General features: G+C 41.6%; 1 protein-coding gene across 6 annotated transcripts in view; it reads left to right on the forward strand.

Annotated features, from left to right (window-relative positions):
- Positions 1-21,820, forward strand: part of VPS13C (vacuolar protein sorting 13 homolog C) — a 270,747-nt gene that overhangs the window by 190,786 nt on the left and 58,141 nt on the right. For all 6 annotated transcript variants that reach the window (XR_014473471.1, XM_083183522.1, XM_083183524.1 and 3 more), the window contains 14 exons: positions 157-522; positions 1,887-1,976; positions 2,363-2,518; positions 2,641-2,905; positions 2,991-3,151; positions 3,799-3,920; positions 8,480-8,777; positions 10,188-10,577; positions 10,814-10,918; positions 17,778-17,942; positions 18,214-18,342; positions 19,214-19,347; positions 19,449-19,575; positions 20,839-21,074. Coding sequence is in view for 5 of the 6 variants with exons in the window: in XM_083183522.1 (XP_083039648.1) it covers positions 157-522; positions 1,887-1,976; positions 2,363-2,518; positions 2,641-2,905; positions 2,991-3,151; positions 3,799-3,920; positions 8,480-8,777; positions 10,188-10,577; positions 10,814-10,918; positions 17,778-17,942; positions 18,214-18,342; positions 19,214-19,347; positions 19,449-19,575; positions 20,839-21,074 (2,744 nt within the window). In the remaining variant the exon portion in view is untranslated. The remainder of the gene's footprint in view (positions 1-156; positions 523-1,886; positions 1,977-2,362; positions 2,519-2,640; positions 2,906-2,990; positions 3,152-3,798; positions 3,921-8,479; positions 8,778-10,187; positions 10,578-10,813; positions 10,919-17,777; positions 17,943-18,213; positions 18,343-19,213; positions 19,348-19,448; positions 19,576-20,838; positions 21,075-21,820) is intronic.

Genomic DNA, 21,820 nt, shown 5'->3' on the forward strand with positions numbered 1-21,820 from the left:
TTTTCAATAGAGTAAAATGGTTCATTTTAGAACAGTCATGTCTTCCTAGGTGATTTGCGATATGTTGTAGACATTTGTTAGTGTTTTGTTTTTCATCGTCTTTTTTTTAATGTTGCTATCTCCGAGGCATATTTATTCATTTGTTGCTTACCACAGATCTCCCCAATCATTTTAAATACTGTGCTGACTATTATGTCTGCACTTAAACCAAGACCCAAGGAAGACGACATTAAAGAAAGTGTGATTGAACGCAGAAACATTTGGGACATAAGGACCATCGACAGCTGCAATAATTGGTTCCTTGGTGTGGACACTGCTCAGGAGGCTAAAGAAAGTTTTTCTGATTCAGTTTGTCCTACGAAGGTGGAAAACTTTCATCTAGAAGTGAAGACTGTGCAAGTGACTCTAGAATGTGGGCTTGGTCATCGCACCATACCATTGCTTTTGGTGGAATCTACGTTAACTGGATCTGTAATAAATTGGACATCACTCATGAATGTGACTGCTGACACCACATTGGAGGTAACTTGATGAGGTTTTGAGTCTCATGTGGCTAGGATTAGAAAAGCCAATCCGGGGCATTTTTTCAGTCCCAGGATTCGGGATTGAAAAATGCTCAATCCCGGGATTCTCTGGATTGGCTTTCCTAATAAAAAAACACGCTGGCTGCCCCGCATTTACTTACTTTTGCGGCAAGGTTGCTGGGTGGTTGGGTAGCTTAATACTGCCGGGTTGCTGCTTGAGTTGATTGCTGGCTAGGTGGGCGGGCGGGAGTGCGGCTTCATACTGCCGGGAGCCGTGGGGAGCGGGACTGCGGAGTTGCTTGCTTTAGGCTGGCTAGGTGGGCGGGCGTGATCTCTGCCTGCGCAGCGTGACATGTGATGTCACGCTGAGAGGTCATGCTGCGCAGTGCTGCTCTGCCGGCTATGGGAGAAACCGGGCAGCATGTGCTCAGACGCTGCCCGGCATTAGACTGCGCATGCGCAGTCTAATCCCGAAATTGGAATCTCCAATGCCGGGATTGAAATCCCGGTGTTTTGGGGCCAAAAAATTGTATTTAAAATGTGTTACACAACTATTCATCCTATCTAGGGTGGCCAATCCCGGGATGAATCGTAACACATTTTAAATACAATTTTTTTTTCTTGATTTCGCTAGCATATTAGTGACTTTATTAAATATGTTCCATTAAAGTACTTACCATCTGCTTATTTGACAACCAAATCTCAAAAGTGTTTTGTTATATATTGCCATTAAAGCAAGAAACTTTTTTTAATGTGGCATGTATCTCATTATCTACCATGTATAATTAAAGTAGCAGCCCTCAAGATAACTAGGTATTATATATTTCTAGAAACAGAAAATCTAGCTTAATGTAGTTGTCTGTTGTCTTATAAAAGTGACATTTTCAGTACTAATTTCAAAAAAAGTCTTAATGAGTTAATGAACATTAATAGAATTTTTTTTCTTTTGTAAAAGAAATCTAATGAGCCGTTTTTAATTGAATTAATGTATAGACCATTGTTCATTTAGCTGCGATAATTGACCACATCTAATTGAACTCACAGGGATATTCAATTCAGCTGTTATCTGGCATTTTGGTATCGGGCATGCAAAGCAAAATCTTCCATACCAGCCCTATTAGCCCCATTTTTTTTAACAAAAAACGCATAGAGCAGGAAAAATATTTTGGATCCCATGTGTTTTCGAATGAAAATGGGTTATGTGTCACATGAAAAAAAAAAAAGTGGTATAAGCGAAACATCTGGCAAAAATTTCAATACTACCTTTTTTGGGGAAAATTTAAAGGGGACAATTTAATACTCCCCATACTGTAAATGTTATTTATTTATTTAAAATTCATTTTAATTCATCTTTTTTCACAGGTTCACTACTATAATGAAATTTACGCTGTTTGGGAACCTCTTATTGAGCGAGTGGACAGTGGAAAGAGGCGCTGGAATTTGAAACTTGAGGTTGGCTATTTGTATCAATGAACTGTGATGCAGATTTATTAAGCTTCTAAAATGATAATGTGGCTACTTGATCACCGGCGAATCAGTTCCTACCTGTCATTTTTTGAACCCAGCCAGTAACTTTACCGTTAGGAGCTGATTTGCCGGTGATAAAGTACCAGGCACTTTATCACTTCACTGAGCTTAATAAATCTGCCCCCGGATTTGGGAAAAGTTGGTGATTTCCCTCCAGTGCTGCTGAACTCTACTAGACCTGTCTAACATTCATTCCTTGTTTTTTTATGTGTATTCTAGTACATATTGCTTTCTAATTGTTTATGGTTTGCTAATTTTTGTTCAGAAAATACCTTTTACTGTATGTTTTCTTCTATCTCCTGAATTTCAAGATGAAGAACAACCCAGTACAGAACAAAAGTCTTCTTCCTGGAGATGACTTTATAGTTCTCCCCGAGCCTCAGTCTGCTATTAACATTGTTTCTAAGGACACCATGAACATTACCATTTCTAAGGTCACTCTAGGAGTGTTCAACAATCTGGCAAAGGTAAGAATAAAGGCTTTTGTGTTTTGTTGATTTGAGGATCGCCAATGAGGAGTTACTGGTTCTTGAACCATTAAGATATATTTGGATGACTGCTTTGAGTATCATTGTTTTTTCTACCCTAGGCCTTCTCTGAAGGAACGGCTTCTACATTTGACTATTCTTTGAAGGACAGGGCCCCATTAATGGTCATAAATGCACTGGGTGTTCCCTTTATAGTACAGCATGGTCCAAATCTGCGGCAGTTTGGATCATCCACACACGACTGCGTTCATGACGTGAGTCAGGGAGATTCACTGGAGCTTGAATTTTCGGCTGTGCAGCCACTTCACCGGGGGAAATTGTCTGCACTGCATCGTCAGGAGAGCAGCCTTTTTACACTTGGCATAGGTAATGTTTTTGTTTCTTAAGTAGAGAGACAACTCTAAAGTGTTACGTTGTTTTTCTTGAACAGTTGTTTTTTGCTTTCTCTTAGTGCCCCAAGGATACACAGAGGTGACAAACATCCCAGTTACTAAGCCAGCCAGACGCCTTTATAATGTACGAAGTCCTCTACAAGACAGCTGTGTTTCCCTTGTTGTACAGATTGATGCCAGTGAGGGGAACAAAGTTCTGTCCATTAGATCCCCATTGCAGGTGATTGTCTGCTTTCCATGTGGTATAATGCGCTTTCAAAATTACTGATTCATTAAGTTACCTTTTTTTTATTTTGTTACACAAAGTGTAGGAAAGTGGAGTAAAACTGTGTACATCCTTTAAGATTATCTGGCCATTCTTTCTGGTTGGAATGAAAATCTGGTGATGTATGGGAGTAAACGATAATCAACCTCTTGCTCCCAAACACTGATAAAAATAGTTTTTCAGCATTTGGTTGCAAATGGATTGTCATTTGCATACATTGCTAAATTTTCATTCCAACCAGTCAGATTGGACATTGTACTAAAATGTATATCCAGTTTAAAACATTCTGTTGCCAGTCAGTACCATGGTAGGACATGTATGTTTTATGGTAACTTTGATCTAATTTTACAGAACTTGTCATGCAAGACCATCATTTAGAACAAAGTGTTTTTTTTTATATGTTAAATATATATTGTCCTTTTATACTTTCATGTCACATGGGACCATGGAGTCCTTTATGCACTACACTGATTATCGATATTTGTTTAAACCATGTGCCTAATCTATTGAATCATCTGAAACTATTTTACAGATCTAGAGGAATACTCTAACAGACTTAACTACAAAAAAGTTTAATTGTGTTTTTCTTATTACATTTTCAGATCTTGAACCATTTCTCTATCCCATTTATTGTCTACAAGTTTGTGACAAATGCCAAGCTACTGGAGGAAATTGGTGTGTGTAGACCAGATGAAGAATTTCATGTCCCCCTGCATTCTTACAGGTATAGATTACAATCTGGGTATTATGCATCCTAGCACAGGCTGGCCAATTGTTGGTCTGCATTTAGCATTTACCATTGTTGATATCCACTAGCTTTGGGAACTACAGATTGTTATTTTGACATAAGCCATTTGAGGATGCTGGTGGCCTCAAAGGATTCAATTTCATAAGAAGATGGGTCTCAAAAATATCCTTTCAGCATATGATGGATTTTTTTTTTTTATTCTTTTAAGTTTTTTTAAGGGTAATTTTTTTCACTTAACCCAATGTAGTTCATTGGGGATATATTGTCTACTGTGGGATATTGGCACATTATTCAAGGTTCCATATCACTATTCTGCTACATACAGTACATCCAACCTTCCTACCGCAATTGTAACCATATTGCTGTGTCCTCACACATCAAGCCTCAATACACCACTCACCACAAAATGTCAGTCAGCAAGTGAGCAGGTGTCCTTTTATTTGCTAAAAATGCATCTTCCTTTTAAAAACCGCACCAGGAGACTACACCAATTAATTTGATTTACAAAATATGCTTATTTTGTTTGACGGAGTCTGAATACATAACAGTTTGCGCATTGGGAAAAAGCTGTGTCTGCTACATTGTAGAACATCTTGAACAGATTGAGAGACTATGGTGTGTACACACGGTGAGATTCCTTTGCTATACAATCTTTGCTAACTCGTGCTATTTACATACTATTCATGCTATCTGCTTTAGATTTGCACTATATATTCATTGCTGCCCTGTCTATCTGGGTTTCGATTTGTGCTGTCTCGGGAGCGCGCATCGGGATCGCACCTGTGTGATCTGCTTACGATTTGCATGCGATTTTGACTATATAGTCAAAATTTAATGCTGGATTGTACCGTGTGTACACACCATAAAGGCCCCCGTACATTAGGCCGACATGTCCGAAGGACAAGTTGGACCTAATCTACTGACAACTCCCGGGGGGGGGGGGGGGGGGGTCACACATGATCTGGCACTTGATGTGCCAAGTTTTGCATGTGATGAATCGCATGCGATTCATCACATGCAGTCCCCGGGGAGCTGCTGTCAGAGAGAGCCGGGTGCTGAGCTGAGCAGAGCGGGGCAGGTGGGGTGGCAAACGCAGAGCCAGTTTACTCACTGGCTGCTAGGGGACCACATTGCCGGGTATCATAGGGGAAGCCAGGCAGCAGCGGGCGCACATAGAAAAAACACACAGAAATGAATGGCCAGCCAGTGATTGGCTGAGAGCTCTCTGACAGAGAGCTCTCAGCCAATCACTGACTGGCTATTCATTTCTATGTGCGCCCGCTGCTCTCCAGCTTCCCCCACGCTACAGGGTGCCCATCACTGCGTTCACCGCCCCGGATCACCGGCTCCCTGCTTGCGGCCGATCACCGCCCAGGTCAGTGTGCCTCCTCTGCCCCTTGAATCAGCTGAGCTCCCCATACGCCGCGTCCCCTGCCCGCTTCCAGGCTGCACATAAGATTTACCAAATCTTATGTTCATCCCGTCCGACCTCCTGACCCGATGCGCACGGGACCGCGCATCGGGTCGGATGTCATGTCTAAACATAAGATTTGTTCATACTCCCACTATCCTTGTTGGCATGGAGTTGATTTTAGATAGCGTAGCAAGCCACCGAGCCCACAGCGTGGGCGAGCAAAGCGCCGTGAAACTACACAAGTACCAAAGAGTGATATCAGGAATGTATTCTTACAATTACCAATCAATCATATATTCGAGCCCTACCGTATCCATTAGGGCATCAATTCTTGTTTGATTGGCAGATTCTAGCCAGCAAAATATTTGATTGGAAAGTAAATGGTACATAGACCAATCTATAAAGATTACACCTAAGAATTGGCCTACAACACCCCGTGTGGTGTTTTGCATGTTACATGTGTCTCCGTCTTGTCATGTCAGAATTTCACAAAAAAACTTTTTATTAATGTATTATTAAACTTTGTTTTAAAAAAACAAGCGCGCCGCCAGAAAACGACAGTGCTTTTTCTCTTCTGCTTGCATAGTTACATAGTAGATAAGGCTGAATAAAGACTTGCGTCCATCTAGTTCAACCTATGTTTTAATAGCTTATCCCTTGTAAAAGACAAGGGATAGGAGATTGTGCATGGTGGAGAACAGGGCACTAGAATAGAGGATTCGGTGGGTGCAACTATATGGAGCCTACCCTGTGAAGCCTGCACCATAAAGGCAGAAGTACTGGGAAGGATTGCAGAGTACACAGCGTGGCAGACGGGCATCCATGCACCTGGAAAAGGTAAAACTGAAGTGCTGTCCCTACTCCAGGGCAATCTATGTATTCTACCCTAAATTACATCATAAGATCGAATCTGTAAGACTTTAAAGGGACTGTGTGTAGTAAAACGATATCACCGGTGGGATTGTAAGCTAGGGCGCCCAATTGCAAAAGATATATACAGAGTGTAATCACTCGTCCATTGCTGGCCCAGTAAAACAACGGAATATAAATAAAACAATATTCCCAAATGGAAACCCAAGTGAAGAAAGAAATTGTTAAAATCCGAAAAGAAAAATAAATTAATTTCTACTATATATAACCAACTACTACAATCGGAAGGGGGTGGATTGGATGAGGTGAGAGAGAAATGGATGAGCGATGTGGGGCCTATAGAGATAGATGAATGGTCTAGTGCGATGTCATCAGTACCAAAAGCCACAAATTCAATCAGAGTGCAGCAAGTGCAAGTATTCATGTTACACAGGTCTTATTTAACAAATGGTAAGATTGATGAAATTTGGTGGAAGGACCTCTAATAAATGCCCAGAGTGTAAATGCGCCACCAGCACATTTTAATATTTGGTCTGGGAGTGCTTTAAAGTACAAGAATTTTGGGATAAAGTTAAACAAACCCTGGTAGATAAGGGGGTTAACAGGGAGAGCTTGACAAATAAATGCTGTCTGTTGAATATGATTAATGTAATGGTAGTATGTGCAGAGAGGAAAAAGCCTTTATTTTCAATGTTTATGCTCTGGCCAAGGTGATGATAGCCAGGACTTGGTTGGCAGATACAGGTCCGTAGTTCGAAGGTTGGAAAGCACTTGTAGAATACACAGTAGCACACGAAAAATATATACACACATATATATATAAAGTCCAGCAATGAGCAGCACGTCCTCAACACAGCATATAGGGGGTGCCATCCAATACCCTCCAAGGGTTAATAGATATGTCCAGACGGCGGCACTCACCAGAAATAAATTCTCACGGAGGCATATATATACACGTTAAGTAAATTTAACAAAATATGAAGTAAATGGATAAATTGATGAAGGACCTATGAAAAAGAAACACACAGATAAATTGTAACACAAGATAACGCACTCCCTTTTTTTATTTTTTCCCCTCCTGTCACATAGTATATTAAATACAAAGAAATGATATGTGGGAAATAGTCCTGATCACAAATAATCACATTCATTAAAGAGCACAAGGTACACAAGAAGAGGAGTAGATACCTGGTCAAGAAAAAATGAAATAAGCCCAGGCTCTTGATGGTATAGTGAACCGACCACAGTGCAAGTAGGGATATAAACTAAAAGGCAAGCAATAGGAACTATAAAACGAATAGGGGGAAAAACTAGTCCATAGGTAATATCAGCCCTCAATTTATCATAGGCTCAAAAGCAGCACATAAATTTGTCTAAGCAGTACTAGAATCATTACGGGATGAATAGGAATATGAAATGGGCATGGGAAAGGGCAAGGGCAGGCAAAAGGGGGTAAGTGTTGTTAGTTGCGTGATGTTATATGTACCACTGGGAACAGCCGGACAAATATACTACACGAGAGATAAAATGCTGTACATGACTATGTGCCAGATCCCAGTGGCAATGTTTAGTAATTGTGTATTGTTTTATGCATATGTTGTTTTGTATGTAAGAGAAATTTAATAAAAATAAATCAAAATAAATAATGTATTGGACGGTATCTTTGCAGTATGTCTGTATCTATGCGCACACCCCATGCATTGGTAGACTGACCCATAACAATGAGCATGTTGCTTATACTATATATTTTTCTATTTTTTAAGCAGTATTGATGCACAGGAATTTAAACAAAATGCTTAAATAGAGGTCCAAGATAATGTTACAAAGCAGGTTTCTGTATTTCTCTGCATATGTAAATGACCAAGTTGTGGTTTAGTCTTATGGTGTGTATACACGGTCAGATGTGCCTTCAGATACTATCCACGATCCAATCAGATCTGATCGTGAGTAGTATCTGAAGGCACATCCGATTTGCATACAAGTCTGACTATATAGTGCAGATCTGCACTATATAGTCAAGGCAGACAAGACTTTCTGCCTTGTGATACGTGAACGCACATCGGAATCGGATCGGGATCTGAAGGGTTAAAACCCTGGCGATCTGCATCCGATTCCGATCCGATGTTGACTATCGTCAACATCGGAAGGCAAAAAGTACCGTGTGTACACACCATTACAGTATGTTCATTAAGTTGGTTTATTTTTATAAATTATTATTGTTATTATTTTAATGGTGCTGTAATGTCAACAGGTGCCAGTTATTCCTGAAACCAGCAGGTGTGTTGGTTGGACAGTTCAAAGAGTCCACAACCTACATTATGTGGAAAGAAATGCTACACAGGAGTAGTGAAGTTCAATGCACACTACAGTGTCCAGCTACTGAGACCAACTTCCTGCCTCTTATAGTAAACTGCACAGCCGTGCCTGATGAAATCAATTTTATCACCAGTAATGGTGAGAAGGACTGGGATCCGGCCTACATTATCCATCTCTACCCTTCGTTGACCATCAAAAATCTTTTGCCCTACTCCCTGAGATACCTTCTTGAGGTAAATCCTGTTCATCTAGCAGGCTGGGATTTGTAGTTCTGTTTATAGTATTTGCATCTTTCCTTTTTATAATTATATATGCTAAAGAGTAATTAAGGAGTTATATATAATTCAGTAGGTCTTCTTGTTACAAATGAGAAAGGCAAATACATACAATCACACCTCTTTGAAAAAGGGAAGAATGTGCTAGTAGGAAATAGGCTACATAATAAATGGCAAAAACATTCTCAGGGGGAGATGTATTATAGCGGCATGAATCGTGTGAAGAGTTGAAACAGGATGGTACGCTGACATTTCTGAACATCTTGTTTGCCAGAATGGGGGAGTGAGACTCCCTTCACCAATTGATGCCTGCCAGAGCTCCCAGCTCTGTATCTCCTCCTGGATGTCTCATTGGGTATGCGTGAGATCTCGCTATTAACGAATGCTCTCCTGTGCAGTCCTTAGCTAGGCAGTCGTAGCAGTCACCTGTATATTTAGAAATGGTCAGAGCCACTGGCCATTAATACATTGCTTCGCATATCAGCATCATAAAGATAGCAGTGCTCCTGTCATTGAACAACACCCCCAGCATTCATACATGGGGGAGTAGTATCAGTGCAAAAATGTGCACTCCCCCCATAAGTCATATATCCACCCTTCAATGACATTAACTTGAGGTTCCTGTCCAGTCTGCAGACCTGTCCTCATTTAGTTGTCATTTGCTATGCATACAGGCAAGCCTGTGTGAATAGCTTTGTGTACAATTTAATTTAGTCCTGATAGGTTTGCCTTTGTGACTATCTGAAAATCAATAAGCCAAAGAATGGATGAGTACTTGATCTGCTCGGCTGTAATATAATTTTCTCAAACTCTGTCCTCATGGGCCACTAACAGTCCAGATATTTATGATAACCCTGGTCAGCACGGGCAAATCAAACTGACTTAGCACCTTGTGCGAGAGCCATGAGAACCGGTTTTGGAAAATAATTAGATAGACATAGTGTAAGTCTTTATATTTGCTAATTATACTTTCTGTTTTATCCAGTCTGGAAAACACTGGACCATGCGTTGCTCAAGGGGATCATGGAAGCTGGCACTGGTGTTTTGTAAATGACCATGAAATCTGGCCTGTTTGACTAGGGCACAGGTCTTCAACCTGTGGCCCTCCAGATGTTGTGGAACTACATGTCCCAGCATGCTCTTATAGGAAAAAATTTGGCAATGCATGTTGGAACATGTAGTTTCACTACATCTGGAGGGCCACAGGTTGAAGACCCATGGACTAGGGCCTACAGCACACATCGGGAGTTACAGTGGCTCTACAGTTCAACACTGCCTCTTCACTCCCTGGCTTCTCCCTCAAGTGTCTCCTTTCAGATGCAGCGCCACTCAGTTTAATTGCATGATGTTTTTTAATCTGCATTTCAGGGGACTGCCGAGGCTCACATGTTGCCAGAGGGAAGCTCTTGTGATGTTATGCATTCCCGTATCAGTGGCGAGATCATGGAGCTTGTCTTGATCAAATACCAGGGAAAAAACTGGAATGGCTTTTTCAGGATACGGGAGGGTCTCCCTGAATTTTTCCCTGTTTGTTTCACTGCTGATACTTCTGAAGTTATGACTGTGGATCTCTCTGTGCATGTGGAACGTGTTGGGAATCGCATGGTGCTCTCTGTCTTCAGCCCCTATTGGATTATTAATAAAACATCACGCATCCTGCAGTACCGTGCTGAAGATATTCATGTGAAGCATCCATCAGATTACAGAGATGTCATACTTTTCTCATTCAAGAAGAAGAACATCTTCAGCAAGAATAAGGTGCACAAATCTTATTAGGGTGTGTTAAACTAGCAACATTTTTGGCAATACATTATCCCTTCATTTCTGCTTTCAAAGGGATTATAGTTAAAAATGAATGCAAGCCAGATCTTAACCTTCACCGGTTTTAAGCATCTTTGGAAACCTAATGTAAAATCTTTATGCTTTTGTAAATCGAAGCGTTTTTCAGTTACTTTGTATTAAAATAATTGAATCCTGCTTCTTGTTCAACACAGGTCCAGCTATGTATTTCCACAAGTACCTGGTCATCTGGATTTTCGCTGGATACGGTGGGAAGTTATGGCTGTGTGAAGTGTCCTGCCACTAATCTGGAGTTCTTGGTGAGCACTGTGGTGTGGTATTGGGGCCAATAATTGTTGGTCACGTTTTGAAGGGCTGGGCATTGTCTGGTTGTGATGGGTAAGAGACTGTTTAGTGTAGTCATGATTTTATAGCTATATTTAGAATATCGTTTCAAGGGAAAATCTGCACATAAGATTTTGACTAATTGCACCAGCAGTGTCTTACCAAGATTACTAAATTGAAAGCCCGCATCCTCTATCATCTGCCATCAGTGGAGAAGAACTTAGAAAGTAAGAATTGGTTATGTAACTATTTTTTTCCCATATTTTAACCAGGTTTACTAAAATCAACTCTTAAGCCCCATAAACACATGGTGATCTCTGCCAACACCTATATTGATGGCAGCGTGATGCCGGCATTGCACTTTTATTGGTAAGCTGCTCAATCAGAGGTCTGTCATTCAGGTGCCAACAGGGAGGGGTAAATCTGGTTAGGAAAAAAAACAGTTTGTATCCCTATTGCACACTGAATGAGAAATATACATATAATAATCAGATAATACAGAGATCTTGGTTGCATATATCTGCAGATATAGGGTTAAGCCCCCAGGCCGTACGTCAAGGCATCTCTGTCACTGGGGTCCCTAACACTGGGTATGGGTCTGGGGTGTGGGCCCCCAACATGCCGACACAGGCTGACTACTCCAGGGCAGCACACAAATGAAAGTTAGTAGGTGTTAAATAAGAAGCACATAAGTGCTATGTAGGGAGGTGAAGGTGTGATTAAAATAATACATACAATGTGATAGGGAAAAACATAAATGTTAATAAAGTGTTAGGGTGTGCTACCCTGGAGCAGACCAGCCATACCAACAAAGGGGGAATCACACTCCCAAACCCATCCCATGCACAATAACAAATTTATGGGCCTAATAGCCCAGTGTAAGGCCACATGATAATGGCTTACAACATCTGAGAGCCAGCTTACCTGGAGATACCCCTGGCTTCTCCAATGGCACTCAGGTGTCAGCAATCCCTCCTAATGCTGACCCATCTATGCCTCTCAACTGCACAACACTTTTATTGGTAAGCTGCTCAATCAGAGGTCTGTCATTCAGGTGCCAACAGGGAGGGGTAAATCTGGTTAGGAAAAAAAAACAGTTTGTATCCCTATTGCACACTGAATGAGAAATATACATATAATAATCAGATAATACAGAGATCTTGGTTGCATATATCTGCAGATATAGGGTTAAGCCCCCAGGCCGTACTTCAAGGCATCTCTGTCACTGGGGGTCCCTAACACTGGGTATGGGTCTGGGGTGTGGGCCCCCAACATGCCGACACAGGCTGACTACTCCAGGGCAGCACACAAATGAAAGTTAGTAGGTGTTAAATAAGAAGCACATAAGTGCTATGTAGGGAGGTGAAGGTGTGATTAAAATAATACATACAATGTGATAGGGAAAAACATAAATGTTAATAAAGTGTTAGGGTGTGCTACCCTGGAGCAGACCAGCCATACCAACAAAGGGGGAATCACACTCCCAAACCCATCCCATGCACAATAACAAATTTATGGGCCTAATAGCCCAGTGTAAGGCCACATGATAATGGCTTACAACATCTGAGAGCCAGCTTACCTGGAGATACCCCTGGCTTCTCCAATGGCACTCAGGTGTCAGCAATCCCTCCTAATGCTGACCTATCTATGCCTCTCAACTGCACAACACTTTTATTGGTAAGCTGCTCAATCAGAGGTCTGTCATTCAGGTGCCAACAGGGAGGGGTAAATCTGGTTAGGAAAAAAAACAGTTTGTATCCCTATTGCACACTGAATGAGAAATATACATATAATAATCAGATAATACAGAGATCTTGGTTGCATATATCTGCAGATATAGGGTTAAGCCCCCAGGCCGTACGTCAAGGCATCTCTGTCACTGGGGGTCCCTAACACTGGGTATGGGTCTGGGGTGTGGGCCCCCAACATGCCGACACAGGCTGACTACTCCAGGGCAGCACACAAATGAAAGTTAGTAGGTGTTAAATAAGAAGCACATAAGTGCTATGTAGGGAGGTGAAGGTGTGATTAAAATAATACATACAATGTGATAGGGAAAAACATAAATGTTAATAAAGTGTTAGGGTGTGCTACCCTGGAGCAGACCAGCCATACCAACAAAGGGGGAATCACACTCCCAAACCCATCCCATGCACAATAACAAATTTATGGGCCTAATAGCCCAGTGTAAGGCCACATGATAATGGCTTACAACATCTGAGAGCCAGCTTACCTGGAGATACCCCTGGCTTCTCCAATGGCACTCAGGTGTCAGCAATCCCTCCTAATGCTGACCCATCTATGCCTCTCAACTGCACAACACTTTTATTGGTAAGCTGCTCAATCAGAGGTCTGTCATTCAGGTGCCAACAGGGAGGGGTAAATCTGGTTAGGAAAAAAAAACAGTTTGTATCCCTATTGCACACTGAATGAGAAATATACATATAATAATCAGATAATACAGAGATCTTGGTTGCATATATCTGCAGATATAGGGTTAAGCCCCCAGGCCGTACGTCAAGGCATCTCTGTCACTGGGGGTCCCTAACACTGGGTATGGGTCTGGGGTGTGGGCCCCCAACATGCCGACACAGGCTGACTACTCCAGGGCAGCACACAAATGAAAGTTAGTAGGTGTTAAATAAGAAGCACATAAGTGCTATGTAGGGAGGTGAAGGTGTGATTAAAATAATACATACAATGTGATAGGGAAAAACATAAATGTTAATAAAGTGTTAGGGTGTGCTACCCTGGAGCAGACCAGCCATACCAACAAAGGGGGAATCACACTCCCAAACCCATCCCATGCACAATAACAAATTTATGGGCCTAATAGCCCAGTGTAAGGCCACATGATAATGGCTTACAACATCTGAGAGCCAGCTTACCTGGAGATACCCCTGGCTTCTCCAATGGCACTCAGGTGTCAGCCATCCCTCCTAATGCTGACCCATCTATGCCTCTCAACTGCACAACACTTTTATTGGTAAGCTGCTCAATCAGAGGTCTGTCATTCAGGTGCCAACAGGGAGGGGTAAATCTGGTTAGGAAAAAAAAACAGTTTGTATCCCTATTGCACACTGAATGAGAAATATACATATAATAATCAGATAATACAGAGATCTTGGTTGCATATATCTGCAGATATAGGGTTAAGCCCCCAGGCCGTACGTCAAGGCATCTCTGTCACTGGGGGTCCCTAACACTGGGTATGGGTCTGGGGTGTGGGCCCCCAACATGCCGACACAGGCTGACTACTCCAGGGCAGCACACAAATGAAAGTTAGTAGGTGTTAAATAAGAAGCACATAAGTGCTATGTAGGGAGGTGAAGGTGTGATTAAAATAATACATACAATGTGATAGGGAAAAACATAAATGTTAATAAAGTGTTAGGGTGTGCTACCCTGGAGCAGACCAGCCATACCAACAAAGGGGGAATCACACTCCCAAACCCATCCCATGCACAATAACAAATTTATGGGCCTAAAAGCCCAGTGTAAGGCCACATGATAATGGCTTACAACATCTGAGAGCCAGCTTACCTGGAGATACCCCTGGCTTCTCCAATGGCACTCAGGTGTCAGCAATCCCTCCTAATGCTGACCCATCTATGCCTCTCAACTGCACAACACTTTTATTGGTAAGCTGCTCAATCAGAGGTCTGTCATTCAGGTGCCAACAGGGAGGGGTAAATCTGGTTAGGAAAAAAAAACAGTTTGTATCCCTATTGCACACTGAATGAGAAATATACATATAATAATCAGATAATACAGAGATCTTGGTTGCATATATCTGCAGATATAGGGTTAAGCCCCCAGGCCGTACGTCAAGGCATCTCTGTCACTGGGGGTCCCTAACACTGGGTATGGGTCTGGGGTGTGGGCCCCCAACATGCCGACACAGGCTGACTACTCCAGGGCAGCACACAAATGAAAGTTAGTAGGTGTTAAATAAGAAGCACATAAGTGCTATGTAGGGAGGTGAAGGTGTGATTAAAATAATACATACAATGTGATAGGGAAAAACATAAATGTTAATAAAGTGTTAGGGTGTGCTACCCTGGAGCAGACCAGCCATACCAACAAAGGGGGAATCACACTCCCAAACCCATCCCATGCACAATAACAAATTTATGGGCCTAATAGCCCAGTGTAAGGCCACATGATAATGGCTTACAACATCTGAGAGCCAGCTTACCTGGAGATACCCCTGGCTTCTCCAATGGCACTCAGGTGTCAGCAATCCCTCCTAATGCTGACCCATCTATGCCTCTCAACTGCACAACACTTTTATTGGTAAGCTGCTCAATCAGAGGTCTGTCATTCAGGTGCCAACAGGGAGGGGTAAATCTGGTTAGGAAAAAAAAATAGTTTGTATCCCTATTGCACACTGAATGAGAAATATACATATAATAATCAGATAATACAGAGATCTTGGTTGCATATATCTGCAGATATAGGGTTAAGCCCCCAGGCCGTACGTCAAGGCATCTCTGTCACTGGGGGTCCCTAACACTGGGTATGGGTCTGGGGTGTGGGCCCCCAACATGCCGACACAGGCTGACTACTCCAGGGCAGCACACAAATGAAAGTTAGTAGGTGTTAAATAAGAAGCACATAAGTGCTATGTAGGGAGGTGAAGGTGTGATTAAAATAATACATACAATGTGATAGGGAAAAACATAAATGTTAATAAAGTGTTAGGGTGTGCTACCCTGGAGCAGACCAGCCATACCAACAAAGGGGGAATCACACTCCCAAACCCATCCCATGCACAATAACAAATTTATGGGCCTAATAGCCCAGTGTAAGGCCACATGATAATGGCTTACAACATCTGAGAGCCAGCTTACCTGGAGATACCCCTGGCTTCTCCAATGGCACTCAGGTGTCAGCAATCCCTCCTAATGCTGACCCATCTATGCCTCTCAACTGCACAACACTTTTATTGGTAAGCTGCTCAATCAGAGGTCTGTCATTCAGGTGCCAACAGGGAGGGGTAAATCTGGTTAGGAAAAAAAAACAGTTTGTATCCCTATTGCACACTGAATGAGAAATATACATATAATAATCAGATAATACAGAGATCTTGGTTGCATATATCTGCAGATATAGGGTTAAGCCCCCAGGCCGTACGTCAAGGCATCTCTGTCACTGGGGGTCCCTAACACTGGGTATGGGTCTGGGGTGTGGGCCCCCAACATGCCGACACAGGCTGACTACTCCAGGGCAGCACACAAATGAAAGTTAGTAGGTGTTAAATAAGAAGCACATAAGTGCTATGTAGGGAGGTGAAGGTGTGATTAAAATAATACATACAATGTGATAGGGAAAAACATAAATGTTAATAAAGTGTTAGGGTGTGCTACCCTGGAGCAGACCAGCCATACCAACAAAGGGGGAATCACACTCCCAAACCCATCCCATGCACAATAACAAATTTATGGGCCTAATAGCCCAGTGTAAGGCCACATGATAATGGCTTACAACATCTGAGAGCCAGCTTACCTGGAGATACCCCTGGCTTCTCCAATGGCACTCAGGTGTCAGCAATCCCTCCTAATGCTGACCCATCTATGCCTCTCAACTGCACAACACTTTTATTGGTAAGCTGCTCAATCAAAGGTCTGTCATTCAGGTGCCAACAGGGAGGGGTAAATCTGGTTAGGAAAAAAAAATAGTTTGTATCCCTATTGCACACTGAATGAGAAATATACATATAATAATCAGATAATACAGAGATCTTGGTTGCATATATCTGCAGATATAGGGTTAAGCCCCCAGGCCGTACGTCAAGGCATCTCTGTCACTGGGGGTCCCTAACACTGGGTATGGGTCTGGGGTGTGGGCCCCCAACATGCCGACACAGGCTGACTACTCCAGGGCAGCACACAAATGAAAGTTAGTAGGTGTTAAATAAGAAGCACATAAGTGCTATGTAGGGAGGTGAAGGTGTGATTAAAATAATACATACAATGTGATAGGGAAAAACATAAATGTTAATAAAGTGTTAGGGTGTGCTACCCTGGAGCAGACCAGCCATACCAACAAAGGGGGAATCACACTCCCAAACCCATCCCATGCACAATAACAAATTTATGGGCCTAATAGCCCAGTGTAAGGCCACATGATAATGGCTTACAACATCTGAGAGCCAGCTTACCTGGAGATACCCCTGGCTTCTCCAATGGCACTCAGGTGTCAGCAATCCCTCCTAATGCTGACCCATCTATGCCTCTCAACTGCACAACACTTTTATTGGTAAGCTGCTCAATCCGAGGTCTGTCATTCAGGTGCCAACAGGGAGGGGTAAATCTGGTTAGGAAAAAAAAACAGTTTGTATCCCTATTGCACACTGAATGAGAAATATACATATAATAATCAGATAATACAGAGATCTTGGTTGCATATATCTGCAGATATGATATGATGCCGGCATTGGCAAAGGGCATACACACTTGCCGATGCAGTCTGTGAAGGGAGTGGCTGCGGGGGGAGCGGGAGCCATGTTGCAGCTGCAGCATGGTCATTGTTAAGGAGGATGTACCTTGTCTGTACATGCAGGACAAGGGATGGGGTTGTTAATGATGTGCGGGCCTTTTTACTATTTCAACTACTGTGTATGGGGCTTTAAACTTGTTCTTGATGACAAGTTCATCTTTTTTTCACAGCTTGTCATTGTGTAGGTGTATTGCTGATATTTTCATGATTAAAATTCATAATTTTTTATACATTATAACTTGAAGTCTGTTTGCAAAGCTTTTAGGTTCTCTTCAGAGGGTAATGTTTGGTTGGACTTTAATATAACATTTTACTTTGTTTCTAATTATTAAGGTTGGAGTAAACATTAAAATGAGCAGCTTTAATTTGACCAGGATTGTTACCATGACTCCATTCTACACCCTTGTGAACAAATGTGAGTTGGAGCTTGAGGTGGGGGAAATTGAAGCAGATGGTTCTTTGCCAGATCTCAAGTGGCAGTATGTCTCGTCTTCTGAGGTACGGGTGTCTATTCTACAAATTCCCAGATGTGTGTATAATGTGCTGTATATTTACTTTATCTATAACTTTCCAATGTACAGATTCAACCCTCCTTTGCCATTATATGAAGTTATTTTGTTTAACTTGCATAGCTAGAATTAAGAATGCATTTACATTTCAATGTCACAGTATTCATCTGGCACAAGGCAGAATAGGTCTGGGTTTTTGTGGCTTTGTTGCAGGTCATATGTGTATATATGTAAAAAAAAAAAAAACATTTTTATTTCAGTGTGTACCATTCTGGCCTGAGAATGTGTCTGGAAAACTCTGTGTGAGAGTTATTGGCTGTGAGGGAACATCTAAACCATTTTTCTTCAATAAACAAGACAATGGCACTTTGCTGATTCTGGAGAATATGGTGAGTCATGCTATGGGAGAAACCAACTTAATCGTGATGATTGCCATTTCTCTGTACTCTTGCTAGAAGGTGGATATATAACTGTAGCTTACCAGAGTGCAGGAACCTATGATCATTTTGGTATACATTCACACAAATGGTCATACAGTTGACATTGAGGATGTAAGAAAAAATTAACCTTTTTCTTTCTCTTTAACTGAAAAGTTTTGAAAAACAGAGTTGCTCCTGTTCTGGGAATTTGTGGTTTGCTGATTTGTACTTGGTCACCCTAGCTGCCACTTATATTTCTGTTGGGCCCCTGTAGGCAAGTACTGCTACCAGTCCCTTGCCACACATGTTGTGAATATGGCACCCATCATAGAATGGGGAAGAAGGCAATTTATGTTCACATCTGGATCAGGCCAAAACCTTTGGCGGTGTCCCTCTTCCAGGCTTTTGTTTAGACAGACTTTCCATTTCAGACAGAAGAAATTAGGTAAATAAAGGAGAGGACATTCTGAGGGATAGGAAGCTTTAAAAGATACATTTTAGAGAAAAAGGCAAAAGCCCAGCAACCTTAAAAGATCTCACCACTACTGTCCTGCAGATGAGAGGGCAAATGTAGAGGTGCTGCTGTTGTGTAAGTTCTGGCGGGTTCTCCCCTGGGTATCCTCACCGGATATCTGCCGGTTTTCACTATGTAATATAAATAAAGTAGATATTAAAATCTACTTTAATAGGAACCCCGACCCCCCCCCCCCCCCCTCTCCCCTGCCACTCAAAAATGTTGGTTAGAATGGGAGACACCACTTCTAGTCACAACACATTGGTCATCAGTTTTCTATGTTTACAGTATAGTTGTATATTAACAAACTCTTAATTTAATTTCCAGAATACCGGACTTATAGTAGATGTCAGTATTTCTGATCACTCAATAGTGATTAAATTCTCGGATTACTATGAAGGTGCTGCACCTGCACTTATCATGAACCATACACCTCGGGCTAAACTGACCTATTATCAGAGGTACGTTTATTAGGTAACATACAATAGCAGCTAATTAAAGACTTAATTTTTATGTCAATTCTGCCATTGTAAGCACAGGGTTTTCAATATGTATTTCTTAGTGGTGCTGAAAAGGAGAAAGAACTTCGTCCAAAAGAGGCGGGTATGTTTACATGGGAAGATCCAACAGGAATGAAAAAGCTGACCTGGATATGTAATCCAAACAAGGGCGAACTTGACTTGTTAAAGGTAAAGCAGCTAACTTATGGGCCTTCACTGTTTGTGTTCTTACAGATGATATGGGAGATATTGGCATTCATTGTGCTCGGGTACATGGGAACCATGTTTGTAGGTACAGACCTGTAGGTTTTGTTTATTGATTATTAAATTAAGTAGTTTAACTTTGCGGAGTTCTGTCTGAGAATACTGTGTTGGTAGAAGCAATCCTTTAGTTGTACCTGCACTCTTTTTCTCCTTGCTTCCAGACAAAGTTTTTGTTGTCTAGGTACCTCCTGTGCACAGTGTGCTGGATATATAGCCAGTGATGCTTACAGTGCAAACTATTTGCAGCGGTGATGGAAATACTTGCTGTCTTAATCAGGGTGTGGGACTTTATTAGGGGTGTAACTAGAACTTTGTTTGCCCCATAGCAAAACTTTAAAAGGCCCCTCCACCATGGTTACTACAATGAGAGGGGGGGGGGGGGGCAGAAGAAAGAGTAAGGGGAGTGACTGACAAAGAGGTGGCCAGGGAAAGCGAGAGTGGAGTGAGAATGAGAGGTAAAGACGGGTGGCCATGGAGAGAGAGCTTTACGGTGTTTGCCGTCCATTGAATGGTAAAAATTTGATGGTGTTGTGATGGTCCCGCCCCCAGTCCTATCCCAAGCTGGCCATGCTGCAGGGGTTTTGTGAGCTGCCATTTAACTGTTGAGAAAAAAGGGATAGAAGATTGTGCCATTCTGTAAGTTTTAGTGTTGCTGTTTTGTACAACTCTTTGACTTTTTAGCAGACTGTTTTCGTGTGAGAAAATAGTTTAGCCTGTTCTGCTGAGCATATAAAAATGCAGAGTATTTTTTTGCATTTTACCCTTCTGCCTAGAACCATTGGGCCATGGAAAGTTTTCTAAATGCTCTCTGTACTCATTCCCTCCTTAGTCATCAATATATACCATCGGACTAAACTATGGTTGCGGAATAGTTTACCTATGTTGGCTTGACACTGTCTGTCAATAGCTTTGCTTCCAATAAATATATAATTCCCTGGTGCTGATCCGCTGCTGGCCTCCTGGATTTTGCTTACTATCAATTTGGCATATATTTTGTGTAAAGTCCAATGTCTTAGAAACAGTCGGATTTGTAACAAATTTAGTTTGAATTTTTACGCCTTCCCCTGGTTTACTTATGCAGCACCGCATAATGACACATCTGTAGGATAATAACACAGAAATTGGTGAAGTTGGTGTATTCAAATATTCTTTTTTATTCTATTTATTTTTTTTAAATGTACTTTTCAGGATGAAACTGGTCAATTTGCGTACAACCAGGAAACCCAGATTCATTGGGTGTCATTCCTTGATGGGCGTCAGAGAATTTTGCTTTTTACAGAGGATGTGGCTCTGGTGACCAAAGCACGTCAGGCAGAGGAAATGGAACAACCTGATCAAGAAATAAACATATCAATCCATAGCCTGGGACTTTCACTAATCAACAATGTGAACAAGCAAGAAATTTCGTACATAGGAATCACAAGGTAACTGTTTGTTTTACATTGGTTTAATTTTTAGTATAAAACCTTATAAAAGAAAATCTTTTTAATATAAAAGCCTATTTTCTCTGTGGCTTGTAAATTACAGAAAAAATACATAGTATGATGTTATATGATTTACCACCAAAATGGAGTAGGAATATATATTGTATGTAATATGGAATACTGTAATTAAAAAACTGTTAATCTACAGTATGTACTAATTTTTTTATTTTATTTGGGGGGGGGGGGGGGTTGGACCACATCAAGAGTGAAATACACACATGTATTCTTTATCTGCAAAAACAACCATTAGTCATTGAATTACCAGTTCTTTGATCACTTTATACCAGAATTAACCCTATAATACATGATATATTTATTTATGAACCATTATTTATATAGCGCATACGACTAGATAGGCTTAAATAGCAATCGGTTCGGGGGGATTATTCAGTTTATGGAATTTTGCTAAACTCATGACTTTGTCTTTACTGCCCACCCACAACCTTATTTTAAAACTATTGCCCACAAGCATTCAGTACGCTAAACCTTTATACCACCACCGACCCCTTATTTATCAGTTTTAGGCCATAAGAGAAGAGCACTTCTGAGCGATATCTTTTACTATATTGCCTAGTGTGTACACTGAATATCCTTAACTGCCCCCTCCCTTGTCTGAACATGTACAGATGAGGGAGGTCCTCGTTAATGACGACCATGTTTCAGTTGCAGCATGGTCATCAGCAGCT

The sequence above is a fragment of the Crinia signifera genome, chromosome 4 (assembly GCF_055691185.1).
Source record: "Crinia signifera chromosome 4, ASM5569118v1, whole genome shotgun sequence".
In the NCBI taxonomy this organism is placed as follows: domain Eukaryota; kingdom Metazoa; phylum Chordata; class Amphibia; order Anura; family Myobatrachidae; genus Crinia; species Crinia signifera.